Source organism: Opisthocomus hoazin, chromosome 9 (genome assembly GCF_030867145.1).
Source record: "Opisthocomus hoazin isolate bOpiHoa1 chromosome 9, bOpiHoa1.hap1, whole genome shotgun sequence".
In the NCBI taxonomy this organism is placed as follows: domain Eukaryota; kingdom Metazoa; phylum Chordata; class Aves; order Opisthocomiformes; family Opisthocomidae; genus Opisthocomus; species Opisthocomus hoazin.
Window position 1 is genome coordinate 34111558 of NC_134422.1, and position 20942 is coordinate 34132499.

Below are 20942 nucleotides of genomic sequence, written 5' to 3' on the forward strand. Positions count from 1 at the left end.
GCGGACCTGCTGGAGAGCAGCTCTGCGGAGAGGGACCTGGGTGTCCTGGTGGACGACAGGTTAACCGTGAGCCAGCAGTGTGCCCTGGCTGCCAAGAAGGCCAATGGTATTGTAAGGTACATCAAGAGGAGTGTTGCCAGTAGGTCGAGGGAGGTTCTCCTTCCCCTCTACACTGCCCTAGTGAGACCCCATCTGGAGTATTGTGTCCAGTTCTGGGCTCCCCACTTCAAGAAAGACGAGGAGCTACTGGAGAGAGTCCAGCGAAGGGCTGTGAGGATGATGAGGGGACTGGAGCATTTCTCCTATGAGGAAAGGCTGAGGGAGCTGGGCTTGTTCAGCCTGAAGAAGAAAAGGCTGCGAGGGGACCTTCTAAATGCCTACAAATATCTGAAGGGTGGGTGTCAGGAGGATGGGGCCAAACTCTTTTCAGTGGTTCCCAGAGACGGGACAAGGGGCAATGGGCACAAACTGAGGCACAGGAAGTTCCGTCTGAACATGAGGAAGAACTTCTTCCCCCTGAGGGTGACGGAGCACTGGAACAGGCTGCCCAGGGAGGTTGTGGAGTCTCCTTCTCTGGAGATATTCAAGACCCGCCTGGACGCGGTCCTGTGCAGCCTGCTGTAGGTGACCCTGCTTCGGCAGGGGGGTTGGACTAGATGACCCACAGAGGTCCTTTCCAATCCCTACCATTCTGTGATATGCTCCTACCCCCTGGTAAACAGATGTAGAGTTTTGGTGTGGAATGCTGGACATGCACAGGCAGGAAGATTTTGGAAGACACAATTTTTTTTTTGTTTGGAAAAATAAGGAGGGTTTTTGAATTATTCATTGGTCTTTAAATCTTGCGTAGAGCCCTGCATTGTCTAGCGCCTGCTGTCCTGCTGACATGCATTTTGCTACAGGTAATCTCCAAGTATTGCAGCTAGTTTATCTTTTGTCTTTTCATTTTTATTCCTTACCTGGCATGCTTCCAAAGCCTTATAAAAGGCCATTTTGTATGTACTAAAAACTGCCTGCTACCAGGTGTCCAAATTATTTCAAAATCTCGTTTAACGACTTTTAATTACATGACATTGAAAGACAGCTAACTCATTTTTTATACTTTAAAAAGACTAGCCTGAAGTGAATAGTAACACTCAATATTTTTGTGGCAGTACTAAGCTAATCTTAGCAAGCTAATGGATTTGAATGTAGCAGGTCTAACGGTGGTCTGTACAGATTGTAACCTGAATTGGAGCAGTCTACTACCTTGTGGACAGAACAAAAAAATCAGCGTAACAATGGTGAATGCAAAACTGTAGGCTGTGTTTAGAGTGGGCCAAACCCTTGAAATAAGGGAATAATTGTGCACTGGGACAGAGAGAAGCTGGTAAGACCAGTGGAGTTTCTCTCTTTGTGTATGGTTAGGTATGCCACTTTCTGTCATCAGTACTCAGTTCAGAAAGGGAAAATGCTTTAAAATAAGGAGGACTCACTACATTGAAATTTGTTTTTAAATTACTTGAATTCATTGTCTGAAAATTTGTACATACCATGCTGGGGGTCTTTTTGGTAGTAGGAGCATGTTATATTTAGATTATCGCAGATGTGAACTTGTCACTTTCAATGTGAAATGTAGCCTCAAGGAAGTTTCAATAGAGAAGGTGAACTTCATTAAAACAAAGGATTACTACTTTTATGATGCCTGGTCCCAGTGTCTGTCTTATCTAGAAGCAGTGACAAGTGGTGCTTTGCCAGAAGACTGCTTTATTTTTTTTCCCTTGATATTACACTCAGCTGTCAGCCAGGTAGAAGGGCAGGGGCAAGCAGTTATCCTGTCTTGGATCACCATACAAGCATGAAATATGATAAAAAGATCTAGCAATTAGGTAATGTAGAATGAAAAATTACCTGGAGTTTTGCAGTTGGCATACTGTGCTTTGACAAGTTTTCTGAAGGTTTCGAAGCGGTAGGCTTGTGGCACAACTTCTTGCAGAGTGGTTACATTTTTCTTCTCAGACAAAAAGCCATGCACCTATGTACCGTCCACCATCTGCTGGTTACTGCCATGCTTCCTGGCTTTGAAACCTCTTTGTTGGTTTATGGAATGTCAGAGTATATGACCGATTTTACATTTTTGAAATTTAATTCTTTTTTTTTTTTCTCAACTTTGATGATAAATGGGGTAAAGAAAAGCTATTTTCATATTTCTACTGCTGAGTATTTTTGTGTTCACCTTCTGTATAAATGACATTTTATGTCTATTAATAAAAAAGGAGTAAAATCAGGTTTAAGATTATTCTGAAGGATGAAACATATTACAATTAGTATATAAGATGTGTCTTAGACACATAGTCCATAATAATAATGAAAGCAACACTCAAAACTTACCGTAAATATCATAAAACCTAGGAGTTTTAATAAGAAATGTCACTGTAAATAATTAATGTGACTCAGATTTCCAGTAACAAAAACAGTGAAGTACATCTCAAGTCTGTTTCAAGGTTACAAAATCTATTGGAAACCAAATCTTTTCTGCTGAGTGTTTTGTTTAAATACAGACTGAGAACACAAGGATGGCTGCACATGCTAAATTCTTCTGAGCCATCATCCTGTCCCCAACAGTGAACACCAGGGAATGCCTAGGAATGGATAAGAATAGGAAGGGCATTTGTGAGGTTTTATTTTAGTACCCGCCTGGACTCTACTTCTTATTTCAAAAGTTCTTGAGCCAGATACACTTTCCATGTCATTCTTGATGCAGTCCTCTTCCAAGACTTTATACTGTCTTACTTTGTACCCACAAAGAGTTGGATCCACATCCTTTATGAAGGAACTGTGCAAGTCTCCTGCCTGGAGCGGAAAAAATCACCTGTTGTCTTTTTAATATTTTTTATGGAAACTTTTTAAATAATATGTTGACCCCAACCTTTTTTTCAATGCAGCCCTATTTTCACTTTCTTGGGTGGGAAGAAAATAATGGGCTATGACAAAAGCACACCATGGCAAAGTAGGACAATAAAGAAGAGTTATGATGACTGCACAGCTGAACTGATGCTAGGTATTTCCATCCCTTACATAGTTTTCAGTATCAAATGGAAAAGAGAGTGTTTAAATACAGCTCTCAACCAAAGGTGGGACCCCATTGGTACTTTCCTAAGTGTAACCATGGTTTTTAACCCTGTTTACAAGGAAAATGAAACTGCCAAGGATGTACTCCCCCTCTTTCCCTATGCTGCTTTTGTGCATGTTCCATAGACTCTCTCCCATGCTCTCTAGTAACTTTTAACCTGCAGGATAATTCTGACAAATCTTCGAAGACAGAAATCTAAAGAATCAATCGATTCCTGATATATTTATTTGATCAACAGCTAAGATGAGGAGGTGAAGAGGCAAAAGATACCTCCATAGACATTCAGGGTTTATTAGTTCTGGGTTTTGTGGAATAACTCAATTTTTTCTAGATATTTCTTTTCTTTATCTTTCCTTTATGGCCTAACATAAAATGTCAGCAAAATTAGAGTCGTCTTTAACAGTATTTGCAGTTTTTCCCTTGGGCTTTGCTATGGTTAGGGTCTACCTGCACTGATATTGCAAATAATATAGCAGCTTTTAGAATTTTGCTGTAGAATAATTGCATGAATAGAGGTAAATAAAAGAGACATGATTTTCCAATTAAGCAATTGGAATATTGATTTTAAAGTGTTTTTCAATTGCCATGGTAAAAGACTGTTAATCCTGTAATGTTTTAGACTGCATGTTTAAAATCTGTCATTGAGTTGCTGATGCTTATGTTGTACGGTTAAGTCAGATGCTACCTGGCACTGCAGCTGTTTTAGGACACAAAACTTTAACACAAGTTGGGTTTCTTTTAGTGTGTTGCTTTGAGAACAATTATTTGACAGCAGTGTGGGTAAGGCTTTGCTCACCGCCTTTTGATTTAGACAGTAATTGTCTGAGGAAGGGAGCCGTATCTTTGTTTGTCTGCAGAACAGCGGGCATGTCCACAGCACTACATAAATAATACATACAAATGCTAGTAGCACAGATTTTGCTATGTTCTTTTAATGCCATGTACAATACAGTAACAAAATTGTTGTCTGATTCACAGTGCTGTCCCTGGCAACTGCTAAAAATAATAATCCTGTGATTAACTCTTAAGATGAGACAACTTGGACAGAGAAGTCTTCCTTACTATTATTTACCAAATAAACTGTTCTGTGTCTCCACCAGTAGTCAGAAAAAAGCTGACCAAGAATGCTCAGCGGTTATGAAGGTGTATTGCTCCAGTCAGTCATATGAGAGGTCAAAAGATGGATGTTCTAGGCAGCTAGATCTAATGATACAAATGGCTTTATCATTTATTTTGGCTGATGAAAAATGGTAGTCCTTGTAAATTTCGAAGGATGGGATCTGCAGTCCTGCTTGGCAGCTGATGTTGTGAAGCAGAATAGCTTGCTAGCTCTACATTCCACAGCGTCTTCTGAGGTAACCTGAATAATCCCCCAGGAGTAGCTCGAGGTTCAGATCTAAAGAAAGATCTGAGCCCTGCCAAGAAGGACCTGGGGGTACTGGTGGATGAAAAACTGGACATAAGCCATCAATGTGTGTTCACAGCCCAGAAGGCCAACCGTATCCTGGGCTGCATCGAGAGCAGCATGGCCAGCAGGTCAAGGGAGGTGATTCTGCCACTCTACTCTGCTCTGGTGAGACCCCACCTGGAGTCCTGTGTCCAGCTCTGGAGCCCTCACCACAGGAAAGATATGGACCTGTTGGAGCAGGTCCAGAGGAGGGCCACAAAAATGATCCAAGGTCTGGAGCACTTCTCCTATGAGGAAAGGCTGAGAGCATTGGGGTTGTTCTGCCTGGAGAAGAGCAGGCTGCAGCGAGACCGTGTTGCAGACTTTCAGTACTTGAAGGGGGCCTATAGGAAAGATGGCGACAGTCTTTTTTGCAAGGCCTGTTGTAACACAACAAGGAGTAATGGCTTTAAACTAAGGGAGGGTAGATTTAAACTGGATATAAGGAGGAAAATTTTTAGAATGAGGGTGGTGAAACACTGGAACCTATTGCCCAGAGAGGCAGTGGGAGCCCCATCCCTGGAAACATTCAAGGTCAGGTTGGACAGGGCTCTGAGCAACCTGGTCTAGTTGAAGATGTCCCTGCTCACTGCATGGGGGTTGGGCTAGATGACCTCTGAAGGTCCCTTCCAACCCAGAGCATTCTGTGGTTCTATGATCTCAGTCTGTCATCCAGAAATATTTGAATTATGTGCAATATTTGAAGCTCCTTGGCTGTTAATACTACGTTTGAGATATTCACAGGACAACACTATCAGTGTAGCTATTGCCTTCATTTGACTGGTAGTCCAGAAAGGTAATCAGTCACTTAAAATGTTGTAGAATAACTCTGTCCCAAAGGCTTGTGTTGTCACTGAATATGACCCTTAATTATTGATATATCTACAACTCAGTAAATATTAATAGAGAGCCATATTGTAGTGAGAACAGTGAAACTGGAAAAAGGAGTAACATATAATGAAGGGAAATCTGTGTTTAGAATATGAGCGAGGAAAGACTTGTTAAGGCTTGAGAAGGTAATGCTCCATCTGCTTTTGTGGAAGGTGGCATTAACATTTCCAAAGAGTTTTTCCACTCTAACTGTGTCTGGAAGGGCAGGTTTATAGCATCAATTAGGAATATCTGAAATCAGTTGAAAGGTAGAACTGTATGAATATTTACTATTAAGAACAAAGATCTATCCATAGAGACAGTGCAGGGGTTATGTGTGTCATAGACTTTCCATTGTTTAGAACTTTTGCAAGTTGTTTCTACACAAATACTTTGCTCTAAACTGTAAAGGCATATTTCATCCCTTATAGTGCTTTGGTCTGCTAGAAGGTCTAAACAGAAAACTCCCAAAACAGATCAAGCAAGACCATACAAACCCAGCTGGTCGGGTCCATGTAGCACTGTACACAAATATGCTGCAGCTTTCTTTAAGAAAACATTACTAGCACCAAAGTTCTAAAAGTTGGCAAAGTTATTTGCATATATGATACTGTGTTTCAAGTGACAGAAAAAGATATGAATTACATTGTGCTTGTCTCCTAATATGTTGTCTGGTTCTTTGATCTGTTTGGTCAAAAATAATGAAAGCGTCGTATTATCTTCTGAATTAAAGATATACACACTGCACAACTACTTTGAGATTTCTCTGCTAGTGATCAGTCTTAAATTCAGATGGGGATTATGTGTATAGCTGCTGATAATTAAAACTGAACATCTAATGTCAAATTTTCATATGTTTTTACTATAAAAATCGGTATGCATTTTGTTGGAAAATCAATCATGTGGTAGAGTACTGTGTGGGTATCATAGACTGTTAAACTGGCAGCCTAAATCGTTAAAACATCACCTCTTTTTCCTGGTTTATTTTTTTCCCCGATGATCTTGTATCATATATATAGAGCAATAGATCAGTAAAAAAAATGTTGCAGCGTGGGTAACAAAACATTACTTCAGAATCTGGGGTGTTTCTTTTATCTCCTAGGACCAAAAAATGCTGCAAATCAGAAAAAGTATGTCATTACTGATAGCTATTAAGTAGATAGGATTTTTTTCTAAGAGGAGCATTTTGGTTTAGATGCCTGACTTGGCTTGCCATAGCACCTTTTCTTCATTATGTGTGTATCTGGTTTGAATAGTAGTGGGCAGAAAAGATTTCATGACTACAAAGTGCAGGCCCAGTGTAAAACAGCTCTGACAGCTGTCATTCCCATAAGCAGCAGTAGTTGCTTCCCAGAAATGCTGATATGAAGTTGATACATGCATATTGCAGATCCTCAACTGATGCAACTCCCCTTTCTTTAGTGAAGTGATGCTTTTTTTACGCCCAGGGAATATTGGAGAGCTTGTGTTGCAGGGGACTGTGGCACTGGGTCGCTCTGTTCCTGAGTATTTTTGCCCTTACTTCCACTGTCAGTCTGTCCCTCAAAACTTTTCCTCTGCAAGTTACAGTTTTGTTTTCTGTCTCCGCTTTTTTCTCCTCTGATCTGCAAGGAGTGCTAAACCTCATTTGTAACTCTTCCCCTTACCACAGTTTGCCAAAATGAATCCATTTGAACTACCTTCCTGCTCATATCTGTTTTCTGAAAGATTTTCATCACTGCCTGGATGGTGTGTTCTTAAAATTCAGCCCAAGGAACCAGTTCTTCAGGTAGCATTTTGGGGACCATATATTACAAAATGCATAAGCAATAAATCTCTTCTTGTGATTCACAACAGTGGCAGTGTATACTACCCTCTGAATCAATTACAGATTTCATCAGTCCCACTTTATACCTACTTCTGAATTTGTTTTAAAATAGCTCTCATTTAATAAATGTATAAGGGGTATGATAATTTGTCATTGCGCTAGTTTTATCTGTCTCCAGAAGTGAGATCTAGCTTGAGTTATTAAAAGTACAAGTGTTTCATTAAAAAAAGCACATTTATTCCTAGCAGCCTGACAAAATTAGGACCTCCTCCGAACGCTTACTCGGGCTTCAAGACTTTATGCTTCGGTATATGGGAAAAAAAGCTTCAGAATTATTCCTGTGTAATGTTAAAATTTTTGAGAGATTAATCTCTCACAACTTTGTCTTAGGCATGGGGGCATAACTGCCTTTAATGAGTATTATAATGATATTTTCAAAAAAATAGCAGTCTAAACCATAAGTGTTAAAAATAGTCAAAAGTTTAGGAAGGTGATATTTCATAATGGCAAGTTCCCCCTTAAGATCTATCAGGTAAATGATGCACATATTTCAAGCTGTCTTAGTAGGTACTTTTACAGAACAACCTGGTGGACATCTATTGGAAAAGGATAAAAAAAAAAATATAAAAAAAATTTGACACCCCGCCTCCCAGACTGTTTTCTTTTTTTTCTTTTTTTTTTTACACTGCAACAGTGAACTACATGTCTCTCAGTATATTCTTAAGATAAAGTTTTACAGTAGTGCTTGGTATCAACCCTTTAGCTGTTTTCAGTTCCCACAGTTTTATATCCAGAGGTTTGGAAGAAGGATTTCTACTGCTTGTGATAGCACGTTTTCCATTATTCAAATAACAGCAGAGTTTATTGAATGCTGAAGGCAAGCTAACAGCAGAAATGAGGCTGAAAAGCCAAGGTTAAAATATTTTTGGCCTGTATTTTTGTGCATTATCCCTCAATGTTTTTCCTGTGGATTTTTAGTAAACAAAATAGAAAAACTCCGTAATTTCTGGTATAATTTGAGAAGGCTACATTAACTTTTTTCCAATATTTTAGAAGAGTTTGGGATGAAGGGGCTGTAGATCAGTTGATCTAACTTTTATACTGGGGAGGCTGGTAGAAATGATATCAAGAAGCAAAATTGCAAGATACCTGCATACATTTGTTGTAGTGAAGCGCTGGGAGGTGTCACCGTGGCTTTCAAAATTACATCTCAGAAATCTGTTCAAGTTCTCTGAAGGGCTTACTGAGCATTTGATCAAGGGAGATTTGTAAATTCAGTGTACTTGGATTTTCAGTAAATTCTTCTTAAGGTCATTTGACAAAAACTCTCAAAGAAGCAAAACTGTCCTGAATAGAAAGGAAATTTATCTTGTTAATTTAAAAACTGGTGAAATGATAGGAATAAAATGTCACTCTTAGAATGAAGAAATTATCATCTGAGTCCCATAGTGATCTGTGTTGAGACCTAAGTTATAAAAACGACCTTGGAAATTGGAGATGACAATGAGGGGATAAGTTTGCTGATCATAATAATTAGCCAGGGCACTAAAAGTGAAGGCTGCATGTGACGAATTACCGGAAAAGATTTCAGTCACAACAGTTGGCTAGACGATGTGGCAGGTGAAAGTCAGTGCAAATGAATGTAAAGTAATGCACGTGAGAAAAATGGTCCTAATTATACAGAGATAATAATGAGTATAAACGAGTTCTTATTGCTCAAGAAAGAAATCTTGGAGTCACTGTGGTCACATTTCTGAAAATCTCTGTATAGGAGTGCTAAAAATGCTAATCTAATGAAAAGAATAAACCGGAAAGCACTACTATGCCGTCATATACCTCCATTGTGTATCTCTTTCTTCAATACTCATGTTGTAGCTTAAAAGGTGCTCAGAATGATGGTAAATGTAATCAAAGAAATGGAATGACTGTAAGAGGGAAGAGTCAATAGAGCAGGAGTCTTCAGCTTTGCAGGTAAAATACGATATAAAAGGGAACCTGTAACATGACAGCTGGTTTAAAGAAGGTGAATGTGTAGTCAGTGTTTATTTTTAATCACAGCATTAGAATTAGAAGCATCAAATGAAACGAAGTAAGGTATTTAAGACCTCATAATAGTTTTTCACAGAATGCATAATTAAATTTTGGAACTCACTGACATAAGAGATTGTGGGTGCCAAAGGTTTGCATGTGTTCAAAAATTAATTAGTCATGGAAAAAAACTCCATCAATGCTTGTTAAGTACAAAGTTTTGTCTCAGAGATCCTGAGCCACAGGCTAGGTCTGGGAGAGTTTAATAGGAGAATCACTTTAGATACTTTTTCTTATTATTTTCTTTTTATTAAGAATCCCCTAGTAGTTGTTGTATACATGTTACTGAACCAGATGGACTTTGTGTCTGAAGCTGTATGTCCATGCTTAAATGAAATAGAACTATACTAATTTGTATCTGAAGATTTGGTCAAAATATCTGAGTTGAACTCTGTTTTTTTTCATTTATATAACATATCAAAGATCCCAAGAGATAGTGAATGTGTTAAAGTGTTTATACTGAGTCAGAAGAGACAAATTTGTGATGCTTAAATAATAATTTATATGTAAAAAATGGTATGGACTTAGGAAATAAGAAAATATTATTTCCTGAAGCTACTTTTATTCTATTTTGGAAGCAGTTGACTGGGCTTAAGTTATTTTACTGATAAACTCATAAATAGACTACGGAAAGTATGAAGGTAATTTTTGGAACCCGTATTTACTTTCCTATGGAAGACAGCTACTTCATATCTCCTTTTCTTTTGATAGTGTATTTAATACATGACCACTTCATCTATGATGTGTCAGAAAATGGTGTAAAATAAAAATATGAATGTTTTCAAACAGAATTTTTTGTTCATATGTATTTTAATGTAAAAATCAACATTTGCTACTTAATCTGTCTTTCCAAACATAGTTAAATTATTTTGCTGTGTACCTTGTCAAATCTTCACCTACATCTTTGCCAAAAACTACCGTTTGTTTTTATTCCTTGTAACAGTGGTGCCCAGTTGGTCACTTCAAGGGGGGATACCACAGTGCAGATACAGGACTTTTCAAAACGTTGCTGCATTCTGACTTTAGGAGGACATGCCCAGGCTGTATGGGACTGCTCATGGCATTCATGTGGTGATTTCATGGCTTCTGCCTCCATGGACAATACAAGCAAAATATCGGATATTAACAGGTATGGAGTTACTGGAGATTCTTTATTAGCTGATTGACAGCTTTATTTAATAACTAGTTTATGTTTTAGCCCAATGAGAGATGTCTAGCATCAATTTGTGGACTTCCCTTTAAGAGCATAGATAAATTGAGTGGTGCAAAAAACAGGCTTTGATGTGATTTACTAGACACAGGTTTTACTAAATAGGGAGGTGGGAAGGACTTAATTTTAGATAATGCCAAAAAAAAGTGTTTGATTTTATTTGGCATCTATTATTCTGTGTTGCTGGGTTTTTTTAAGGTCAGAGCTTTGTGGAACTTCAATGTGTAATTTAAATAAGTAATTAAACAAAAATTCAAGTAAGTTTTCTGTAGAGTATTTCTAGCACATGAGTATACCGCACACTTTAATTTAAGATTGGACAAGTGGAAATTAATTTTTTTCATTATATATGTTTTGGAAAGGTGACTCCTGATTAATAAATCAACACATACCTCTTCATTTTATTATCCAGGTGAATGTTTTTTTATTAAAGTGCTTCTAGAATATTAGCATAGTCCTGCTTACTAATTAATTATTCATTCCTCAACTTTCTTCAGTTATATTTGAGGTGACATATTTTGATTAATTTACACCTTAAAAGAACGGAATAGTTTTATTGTTTTTTCCAAACTGTTCCTGCTAGACTCCTGAATGACCTAGGAGTAGTGTTACTAACACCACTGTATTCTGAACAGCTGAATGTCATCAGTCCACAGACTTGTCTCCAGTCTTAGAGGTGTTTTCCCTGGTTCTTTCTTATCCAGTCTTAATGGATTTTCCCATTTCCTCCCAGTCTTTTTCTTGAAGGAGATGAAATATTCCTTCAAGCTTGTTGGCCACTGCAGGAAATGAAGCTTCAGTGAAAAAGCAAGGAGGACTTTCTCCTTTTGTTAGTTTTACCTAGATCAATCCCAGTCTGCTGCTATTTCAGGGAGCCCTGCAACTGAGACCTAGAGACTATTTTAGGAGTGTGCCTGGTAAAGCAGGAGTGTTGAGGGGTTTTGCTGTAAAAGTGAAGTACTTCTCTGATACGCATGTGTGAGCTGAGATTTTTCAAACTGTTGTAATTCAGCCAGATTTTTTTGAGAGCTAATTAAAACTCTATCACTATCAGATTTTCAGTCTTGCTTTCAAACTGTGAATTGAGGAAGCATTAAAGAATAATAAAAACATTGTTTTCAAAATGGGATAAGCAACATATCCTTTCATTAATTATTCCAAATTATTTTGGCTAAGCTGAGAGTAGCTGCTTAAAACAGAATCTTGAAACAAATATTCAATTTTTATAAAATCATAGACAAAGCAGTTATAGTTTGGCAAAGTTTAAGACAACTGAGAAGTGGGTTTTGTAACAGAAATTGTCAGCCAGTTCTGATAACAGATGATGCTTCCACTATTACTATCAGTAATAAGAATTTATGGTCAGTGTTTTGCTTAGAAATGAAAACACTGGAAATCTACTGTATCGGTCCCTCTTTTCTTCACCTGTTGTAGGTTTTTAATACTTTGATCATCCTTTATGGCATATTCATGACCTTTAAGAAATAATACAAAGAATAGCTTTAATTTTTTGTCAGAATGGTTTTGAATTTGTATAGACAAAGGTTTTGTTTAGACACTTTAAAATATCTTCTCTACCGAGGAAGCTTTTGTAGTCAGAGGAATCAAAGCAAATCTTCATCACCAACCCATGCCTCCCACTCACACTCATTATCAACTCCCATTTCTACCTTCAGTGTATCTGATGTACATTTTGCATTTGAAAAGAAGAGAGTAAGGAGCACAACCATGATGTGAAAGGCTAGTTATCGACCTAGAATTATTGAAACCTTAAGTCATGCAAAAACCTCAATGGCTAATGGAAGCAGAACGTGGCACAAAAATGTGGCATAGTGTGCTTAAAATAGGAGTATTCAGAGTATGAAACAAAAAAAGCCTCATTTGCAGACCTCACTGGTGGACTTTCAGTCTGTTCACAATAAAAGCCCATGTGTTCATTTATGTTACATTAGCTAAGTCCAAGAGACAACTGAGTTCTGTTTAGCTAGTTGTGTTTAGATGAATTTGTGAGACGTGCTGTAGAAGTGTATGTGGTGTATGCGCTTAGGATAAAATGTCAGCTGCAATTGATCCTTATGCCCATGTTGACTGATTCACGTGCAAAATCAACCTGTGAAGAATATACGGCAAGATGTGGAAATAAGGGAAAGCTATTGACAGATTAATCAGACTGGTAGTTTCCAGTCTGGATTGTTAATTTGCTGATGCTTATACACACAAATGTTACGCAAAAGAACCTGCAATGTGTTTTGGCTTGGCAATACCAATTGCCAAGTTCATTGGCTGAGTCTGGCAACACGAATCCTAGATGTTTCCCAGATTGTCACCTGTAAGTTTGTTACGTGCTTGTAGTTCTCTGATATGAATGAAGCCAGCTGTGCTAGGTACCATATACACATGTGACCTCCTTCAGACTTCTTAATGCTTTCTGCTGGGAGAACTGGCTGCTTTTAAAGAAAATTAAAAAGAAAATGGCATGATACTGGGGGGGGAGAAAGATAACTAATGTGTGTGACATGGTTAGAAAAATTTAAAAAACCAGAGGCTGCAAAACCCATGCATAACTTCTATCTTCAAGGTTGTCCGATCTTCCTAATGATTAGAGGAAGCAGCTCGAACATGAAGTGCGGGAAGAAAGGAAGAGACTTACAATTTGTGAACAGGTTTTTATTCAGCATGTAGCTCAGATTGAAAATATATAGTCAGCCATGTTAATGTCTCAGCAAACAGTTCCAGGATTGTTTTCTTAGACCATAAATTCAGAACTGTCAAAGTCATTTTGGCAGGATTAATTTCAATTATCCAACTGTAAATATTGTTAGAGATTTACAGCTTGATCTCTGATATGCAAATCAAACTGAACATCATATGTGTCATGTAAACACAGACGGTTATTTAGTTTTGCAAACATATGCTGTAGAATGTATGTTAAATGCAAACATTTTTATTTATGCTTGAAGCTTGAGAAATTATTTTCACCAGTCAGCATGTTCAGAATTTCTTTTTCTCCAGTTTATCCATTATATAGTCATTGGACCAGTTCTCCATTTATCTCTGGTTTCTCAGTAGTGCAAAATAGGGTGGAATTAGGCCACAGAGAAGTGCAAATCTGTACTGTCCTGAAGCAGAAGTCAGGGTGAATAAATATCTGCTAATTGGAGCCATTGCTGCCTTCTGTTTGCTCTTTTTGACACAGCACTTATTTGTTTTCCTTTTCATTTAACACAGTAACTTTTGTCTAGCTCCATGAAATTTCTCCCATAATCAAAATTTTATTTTAAAATTCTAAAAAGTGTAATTGTTTACATCAGTCCCGAGTCATTACTAGTATCCTTTGGTGCATTTGTTCAGGTGCAAATTAAAAAACTAACTAATCTATCATGATCACTGTTAATTAAGCTGTATAGCCACTTATACAAGTGGCTTATAAGTATCTTTTACTTATTTCCAAATACACGCAGAAATAATTGTTGACACCTTTTGCTTTTCTACAAGAAGATCAGGAATTTTCACTTCTTTACCTAGTGTCAGATGTATATGACAGAAATTAATTCCTAGTTTATTTAAATAACTCCTTCTTTTGTTCTTAAGCCAACATTGAGATTCTTAGCTTCTGTTACAACTTCTCTCCACTTGATAACTGCTGATTATAGTTTTATTTCTTCTCGTAAGAAAGTGTTTTAATTTTTTGAAATTTAGGGTGAGCAGGAATGGGTTTTTTAATTGGAAGCACCTAATCAATTATAGCTTTCCTTGGAATGATAACATGCAATGATGACACTGCACATATTTTATTATTAACACATATTGACAGTGTGCAGTGCAAGAGATGATTGAGTTTATTTTAAACTGCTGTTATAGTTTTGGTTGGTTTTTTTTTGCTTTAGTTTCATTAAAGAAGTTCGTTAATGTTGCTTAAATTGCCAAGCTGACTAGTCAAACTACTTGCTTTGTACCATCAGAGCAATGTGGAAAGGCACAGAATTTAGCCTAACTTATCCTGGCATCTTTCACATTCATACTCTGTTTCTTTTTCTTCCTTTTCCCTTAGGCATTGGACAGCTTTTAAAGGAAATATTTAGTATCAGACTTGTAGTTAGATTTGTATCAGGACTTTCCCTGATACAGATACATTTGGTGTGGTTAAAAAATAAAATCTCCTTTGAAGTCATAAAGATTGTTGAGTTTCAAAATGCAACCATATTTTCACATTTTGAATCAGAATGAGGGCGTGTAACCAGTCCTTGTCAAAATTCCCCTTTTCAGGTGACACTTATCCAACTCACTTTTCAGTGGGACAGAAGCCACAAGCTGTTCTGGCCAGATATCATGTTTAATTCATTCCCGTAAAAGTGAATCTATTTTCAGAATAGACAAATGTCCTCCTGGAAATTAGAAGGCCAGTAGAAGAACTCAAAGGAACTGTGGAAGGACCATCTTTGGGTAGTTCGTAATGTCTGTCCTGACAGCACATCAGGAAATACTTGCTGTTTTGATAAAGGAGAATTCCCTTTGGAATCCTCTGAGGAGTACTAGAGAGACAACCTGCTATCAATCTCTCAAATCAAAATGAGGCCTATGACCAAGTCTCCAAATTTATAATTATGCTGGAGTTCCATAACACATTTTGCAGCACCAAAGAAAGTCTAAAACCTAGTTGTTGTAATTCCCAGAGAGCCAATTGTAAAAATCGATCTGAAGATGTGAATTATCAGGGAAAGAATGATATCCAAAGCGTAGCTGTTCGGTTAAGGGGAAGATAAGGCTTAATCTTAATAATACTGAAAAAGATGACTCTTCAAGTACAAAACTTAAACAAGAAGAGTAGTTTTAACTCCACATTGTAAACTTATTTAAGTCGTGTTACAGAATTAGTACAAGACAACAGGCATTAATAATGAGAAATCTTTAATATGGTTGCATATTTGCAATTCCAAAAAACCAGACAAGTCTTAATTCTCATGGAATGACTAAACTGGGTAAGTGATACAACTATCTAAAAGAGGTGAAGTGCTTTACTCAAGGCCATATAGTGAGTTACTACTGAAGCCATCATTAAAAACCTAGCTTTCCATTCCTTGATAACACTGAAAAAGTGTCAAAATGAATTGTCTTCAAACTTTCCTACAGAGTGAGAAGAAAGAAAATCAGAATTGGATTTTCAGTAGTAATACAGCTTTGTGATAAACGTATGTTTATATGATTATTATTTCTCTGTCACTTAAAGGATGCAGTGATAAAGCAATGCTGGACTTGTTTGCAGTTGCATAGCAATGTTCAAAGCACATACCTAGAGAAATTAAAAGCATATGCTATTAGCAATATTACAAAGACTGTCAGCCTTCATGCTTTGTGGCATAAACTAATCACCATTTGGGATGCAGTAGAAACATGTCCATGGAATTACACTGTTAAACGTGATGGGCATTGTTCAGCTTCCGCTGATTTGTTCATATTGGTGGTTGTTGGCTACAGGTCGAGATAAATCAATGTTTTCTGTTGATGTGGGTTTTACTGGAACTGTCTATGGTGATTTAGCTTGTGCATAAGAAGCATACCTCAATTTCTTAGTAGTTAAAGTTACAACTTTGGGGTGTTTATTTTAAATTTCAAAAATATTTTGAGTATTTTTTTCTAAAGCATTGAAAAGAGAGAAATAGAAGAACTTTGCTTTCTGGTTTCTGCTACTGGTCCTGAAATGTACAACACTTTTTGACAGAAAGAAGAGAAATAAAAACATTACTAAATTTTTTTAAACTAGGGTGTGGTGAATGGAGCTGCTTTCTAAAATGTCTGAGTTCTTGTCTGCAAACATTTCTAGCAGGCTTTTCTAAACTTTACAATCAGTTACCTATGTAAGATTTCTGTCTGCTTTCATGGAAAGATAGCAGAAAGAGTTGCATTTGATTTGCATAAAAGGATGTATCCTTTTCTTATCTCAACGGTTTCACTGCTTCTGTTATTTCAACATCCAATATGGCTTGGAAAAACTTATTAACTACAGCTGGGGGTTCTTTATGTTCCAGTTGCCTTCTGTCAGCCCAGGGATGCACAAATTTCCTAAATTATGTACAGTTGGCTGAGAGATTCCCGTTGGACAGCAGAATGCTTTATTTGATTGAACTGCTAAGGTAATGTGATCTTCTGTAAGTTGGACACCTTTCTATTTGGTTTACCTTACTTATCAAAATGTCTCCTAGATTCCCTGACAGCTAGTTCAAGAGCAAGATGAATTATGAAGGCATACTTGGGCTCCATTCTGTCAAATCCTCACCAAATGAGCTGGCAGGTCCAGAGGACTTTGTACACTTTGATGGTGTGTACTGTAGTAGGCTGGGTTTGGGGTTTTTTTCTCTCTTTGACAATGTGCAAGTTGAATTCCTTGTCTTATTTGCAAGTGTACAGGTATTATAACTATGGGTTCTGCAATATATTGTTCAGATCTTGACAGGGTGTTTCTACTGGCCTACCTTCAGTATTCAAATGCAAAGGATCAGCACTGCAGACATTCAGCACATTTTAAGTCATAGCATCGGTTTTTGCTACATATCCAGGTTCATTATCCAGTTGTTTTCTTTCTCCTTCATGTTACATTTGCTCATTACTGGCAGTCTTTTCTTTACCTAACCTGTTTTTCTATAAATATTGTCTTGCAGTATCTCAACCAAAACAAAAATGAATTGTACTGGCAGAGAGTAATTCATACAGCAGTGAAAGCTTTCAGTTATTATTACAGAATTCAGTGAAGACAACAGTTCACTAAAATGATGTATTTCAATCACTACAACCATATCCTGTCAGTACCAGTTAGTGCAAATCTTACACTTATAGTCTGTGGTACATGTTGAATTGGAGTACTGTTACCCAAAATCACAGTGTGCTGCAACACAAGTAATTGTAGATTGTTTCCCTGCTTGTATCTCCAGCGAGTTAAGAACAGGAATACATCTTACTATTCACAAGCAGCAGTACTTTGATAGGCATAACCACCTGAATGTTAAACTATTTTTAGCTGCTAATGTCTTCTAGTTTGAAATTAGATGAGTTGGTCATTTGCTTTCAAAATGAAAGTCTGCTGTAATGGATGCCTTTATACATATAAATTCCTGTTGTCTGAATTCTTGTCCTCTGGCTCCAGGCAGTCTTCAGAGACGTGTGTGTGTGAGGTATGCTTTTGGGGGTTGTTTTTTCTTTTTTTCTGTTTTCCTTTTTTTTTTAAAAAAAAAAAAGTGTCAGACTTTACACAAGATATTTTATTGTCAAATTATTTTCTCTCCCAAAGACTGGAACTCTAGTTGTCTACCATGTTTGTCCTGTTAAAGTGAACTATTTTCATCTTTGCTTAGCTTCAGCTGAATATGAACACAATTCACATGTTAATCCTTAAACAATTACTTCTTGCATAAAACAAGGGTCTCCTGGGTCTTTTATTGAAGTTGGAAAACATTCAATCATGTTTGCACCTTCTTGAAATGTGAATTAGTATCGTTTTCAGCCCAAAGGTCATTTCTTTTCTCAGTGACAGTTTTCAAAAACTTGGGGCTCATTTGTGCCCTAAATTTTAAACTTCCCTAAATGGGAGGACCACATACATACAATACAATTTCTTTGGTACCCTGTGCAGATTTTTCTTTGAGCCAGATCTCAGAATCTTCAGAGGACACTTTGAAAGCTGTGCAGCTTATATCCACATGATACAGGTGGTTAAGTCTTTGAACTGTTTACATAGCCAGTCTGATGCTTCTCATGAAAATTTAGGGGTTTTTTTGCCTTAATGGAGGTGAATATCACGATGCAGAAGAAAAAAATGTTGGCGACTTCCCTTCTGCACTTCCAATATTCAGAGTAGGTTTTTCTGATGTGACTTGAGACACAACATCACACAAAATTCTCGTTCTAGACCGGCCAATAATTTTCCCAGCTAGGACTCAGTTCACCACCTGAAAGGCAATTTTTATGCATCTATTTATTGAACTTAGAGCCTGCAAAGACATGTGTATCTGTGGGAAACCTACTAAATATGTATTGGAATTATCCAGTTGATGAAAAAACAATGAATTTATTTATATTTTAGTATCTCTTTCAAACATATTTCTGCCAGCAAAACAAAAATTCTAAATAATAGAGTCTTCGTATTGAGATTGCAGTAAAATGTGAATAAAATCTGTGAGTTTTTTAATACAGAACAAATAGATATGGACCATTTCTGTTGCATAAAGGACATGCCAGTTAGCTGCACAGTGTGAATGTAGTTGAAGTTATACTTGTGTCTTTCCTCTGAAGTTCTAAGAAAAAAAAAGGAATACTATACACGATCATTTGCAGTTATGCTCTGCCGATTAAAAAGCCCTTTTCATAGATTTTTTCATATCAGAGTTTGTTTAATAGTAATACAGATCTGAACTAACTGTGTTTGGAAGGTTAAGATGAAAATAATGGCTTGAGGACACAGTATGCAATACTAGGTATGAAGTTAGCAGCTAGCTCTGCGGGTTGACGGAAACCTAATTCTAAGTGTTTCATAGAATCACAGAACGTTAGGGGTTGGAAGGGACCTCTGTGGATCATCTAGTCCAACATTTTAATTCTTAGCAGGTTATCACCCAGGGCTTGACAGTACTTAGATTACGTATTCAGCACCTACAACACTAGTATGAACTAAGCTTTGCTGTGTGCCGCTGAAGATTTTAGTAGTGTCTTGCTGGAGAGGTGTTTACCAACAGGATAAGGAGAAGTCAAAACATCTATAAGTACAATGCCAGTATTAAAACCTTGGTAAGTACCAATCTGTTATTAAATACACCAGCTGGGCTTTTGTGACTAGAATTTGAGATCTCTTCAATACACCTTTAGACATACTAATGTGAGGAAATACTTTATGTGTCTATGCATGTAAAGTGAATAGTTTTTGCATTTGCAAATTTGGGAAGAAAATAAGGATAAGATCATCACACTTCAATAGGTAGATATACTACCTGCTTCTACTGTGAAGTGTCGAGTTCTCAGAGGAGCTGCTACACTTTCCAGTACTGTGGCATCAAGCAATGAAATCTTGCACAGTGTTGGGAATGAATTAGATGTCCCAAACTGTTATGATTTTCTATCAGACTGAGACCAGATTCTTTTCAGAAGGACATGGAGGTACACTTCTCAAATTTGTTTTAGTCAAATCTGCCTATATTAAAAATTGTTGGATGCTATTTCCATTTGTGCTTAAGAGTGAGTAATTTGCTAATGAAATTTAAATATTTTTAAATTAATTAATAAATAAAGCAAAGGACTCTTTCCCCTTGAGAAGTGGGATATATGTTCAGATCTATAAAAGGAGGAAATTAAACCAGTACTCTCATATTTTGTGCATGTGTTTCCAGATAACCTTTTCCTCCAGCTGTTGACAGAGGTAAATACAGCCCTCTCCAGTTCTGTTTTGGAGACACACACACGTGGGGATAGAATAGAAAAATGGACTAGTAAGAAGAAAGCAGCACAGGTGGTGGGAGGTAGTCTTGGGAATTTTGCCCTTCACATTCTGTGTTTGAGTAGTTTTCCTGCTGAAAACTCAGAGCCAGTCCCATAGTTTGCTACAATGATCTGAATAAACATGCTAGCACCTGTACCTTATATCTGTAGGCCAAGCTTTTCATTCCTTACTCCAGCAGCTGCTTATTAGAGAAGCCAGAATGATATTGTTTTTGTTGTGGTTCCGTGTCTAAGAGCACAGCAAATCCATTATTCATAATATCTTCCCAAGTTCACAAAGCCATTGAATAGTGCTGCATATCTCCTTAAAGCTGCCACCCACTCAAATCCATTTTATTTGGACAAATAAAGAAACTCTGCACTGAAGAAAACCAATTTGAAAACACACTGAAATTCATTTTCCTCGCTTTAATATTAAAGTGCTTATATTTATTGCATTTCAGGCATGTTGTACTGTTTTCAAAAAGGATTTGCTCATTTAATAGGTCTAAAGGAATTTCAGGAAATTTAAAATATAGAAGAAAATAAACTAACATACAACAAGAGTAACACTGCTTTTTATGCAGTGAATCTGCACTCTATAGATTAAGCCCATCCATTAATATTCTGTGTAACTGCATGATAATTTACAATACCACGGTACTGGCCCAGGCTCTCGTGGTTCTCTGCACTATTGCAACTGACTGTTTTGGGTTCTTTTTAATGAAATAGTTTTTAATTTGAAAAATGAGAAGGACTAAAGTTCCCAGTTTGCAATATAGTAATAAATAAAGAGGGGCCATTAACATTCACTTACCATTGCATTTTTCAGTTTGAGACTGTAGGTTTTTCTTTATCTGACCTTTTTCATAAAGGCATTTTCTTTTATATATCAGAAAACAGTAACACAGCTTCTGATAGAATCATTCATGGTGTGTGCATAGTTTTG

The 20942-nt window shown here is 37.1% G+C and overlaps 1 protein-coding gene across 1 annotated transcript in view; it reads left to right on the forward strand.

Annotated features, from left to right (window-relative positions):
• SPAG16 (sperm associated antigen 16) overlaps window positions 1-20942 on the forward strand; it is a 348492-nt gene that overhangs the window by 219722 nt on the left and 107828 nt on the right. The window contains 1 exon segment of the mRNA XM_075431063.1: window positions 10268-10453. Within this exon segment, the coding sequence (XP_075287178.1) occupies window positions 10268-10453 (186 nt within the window).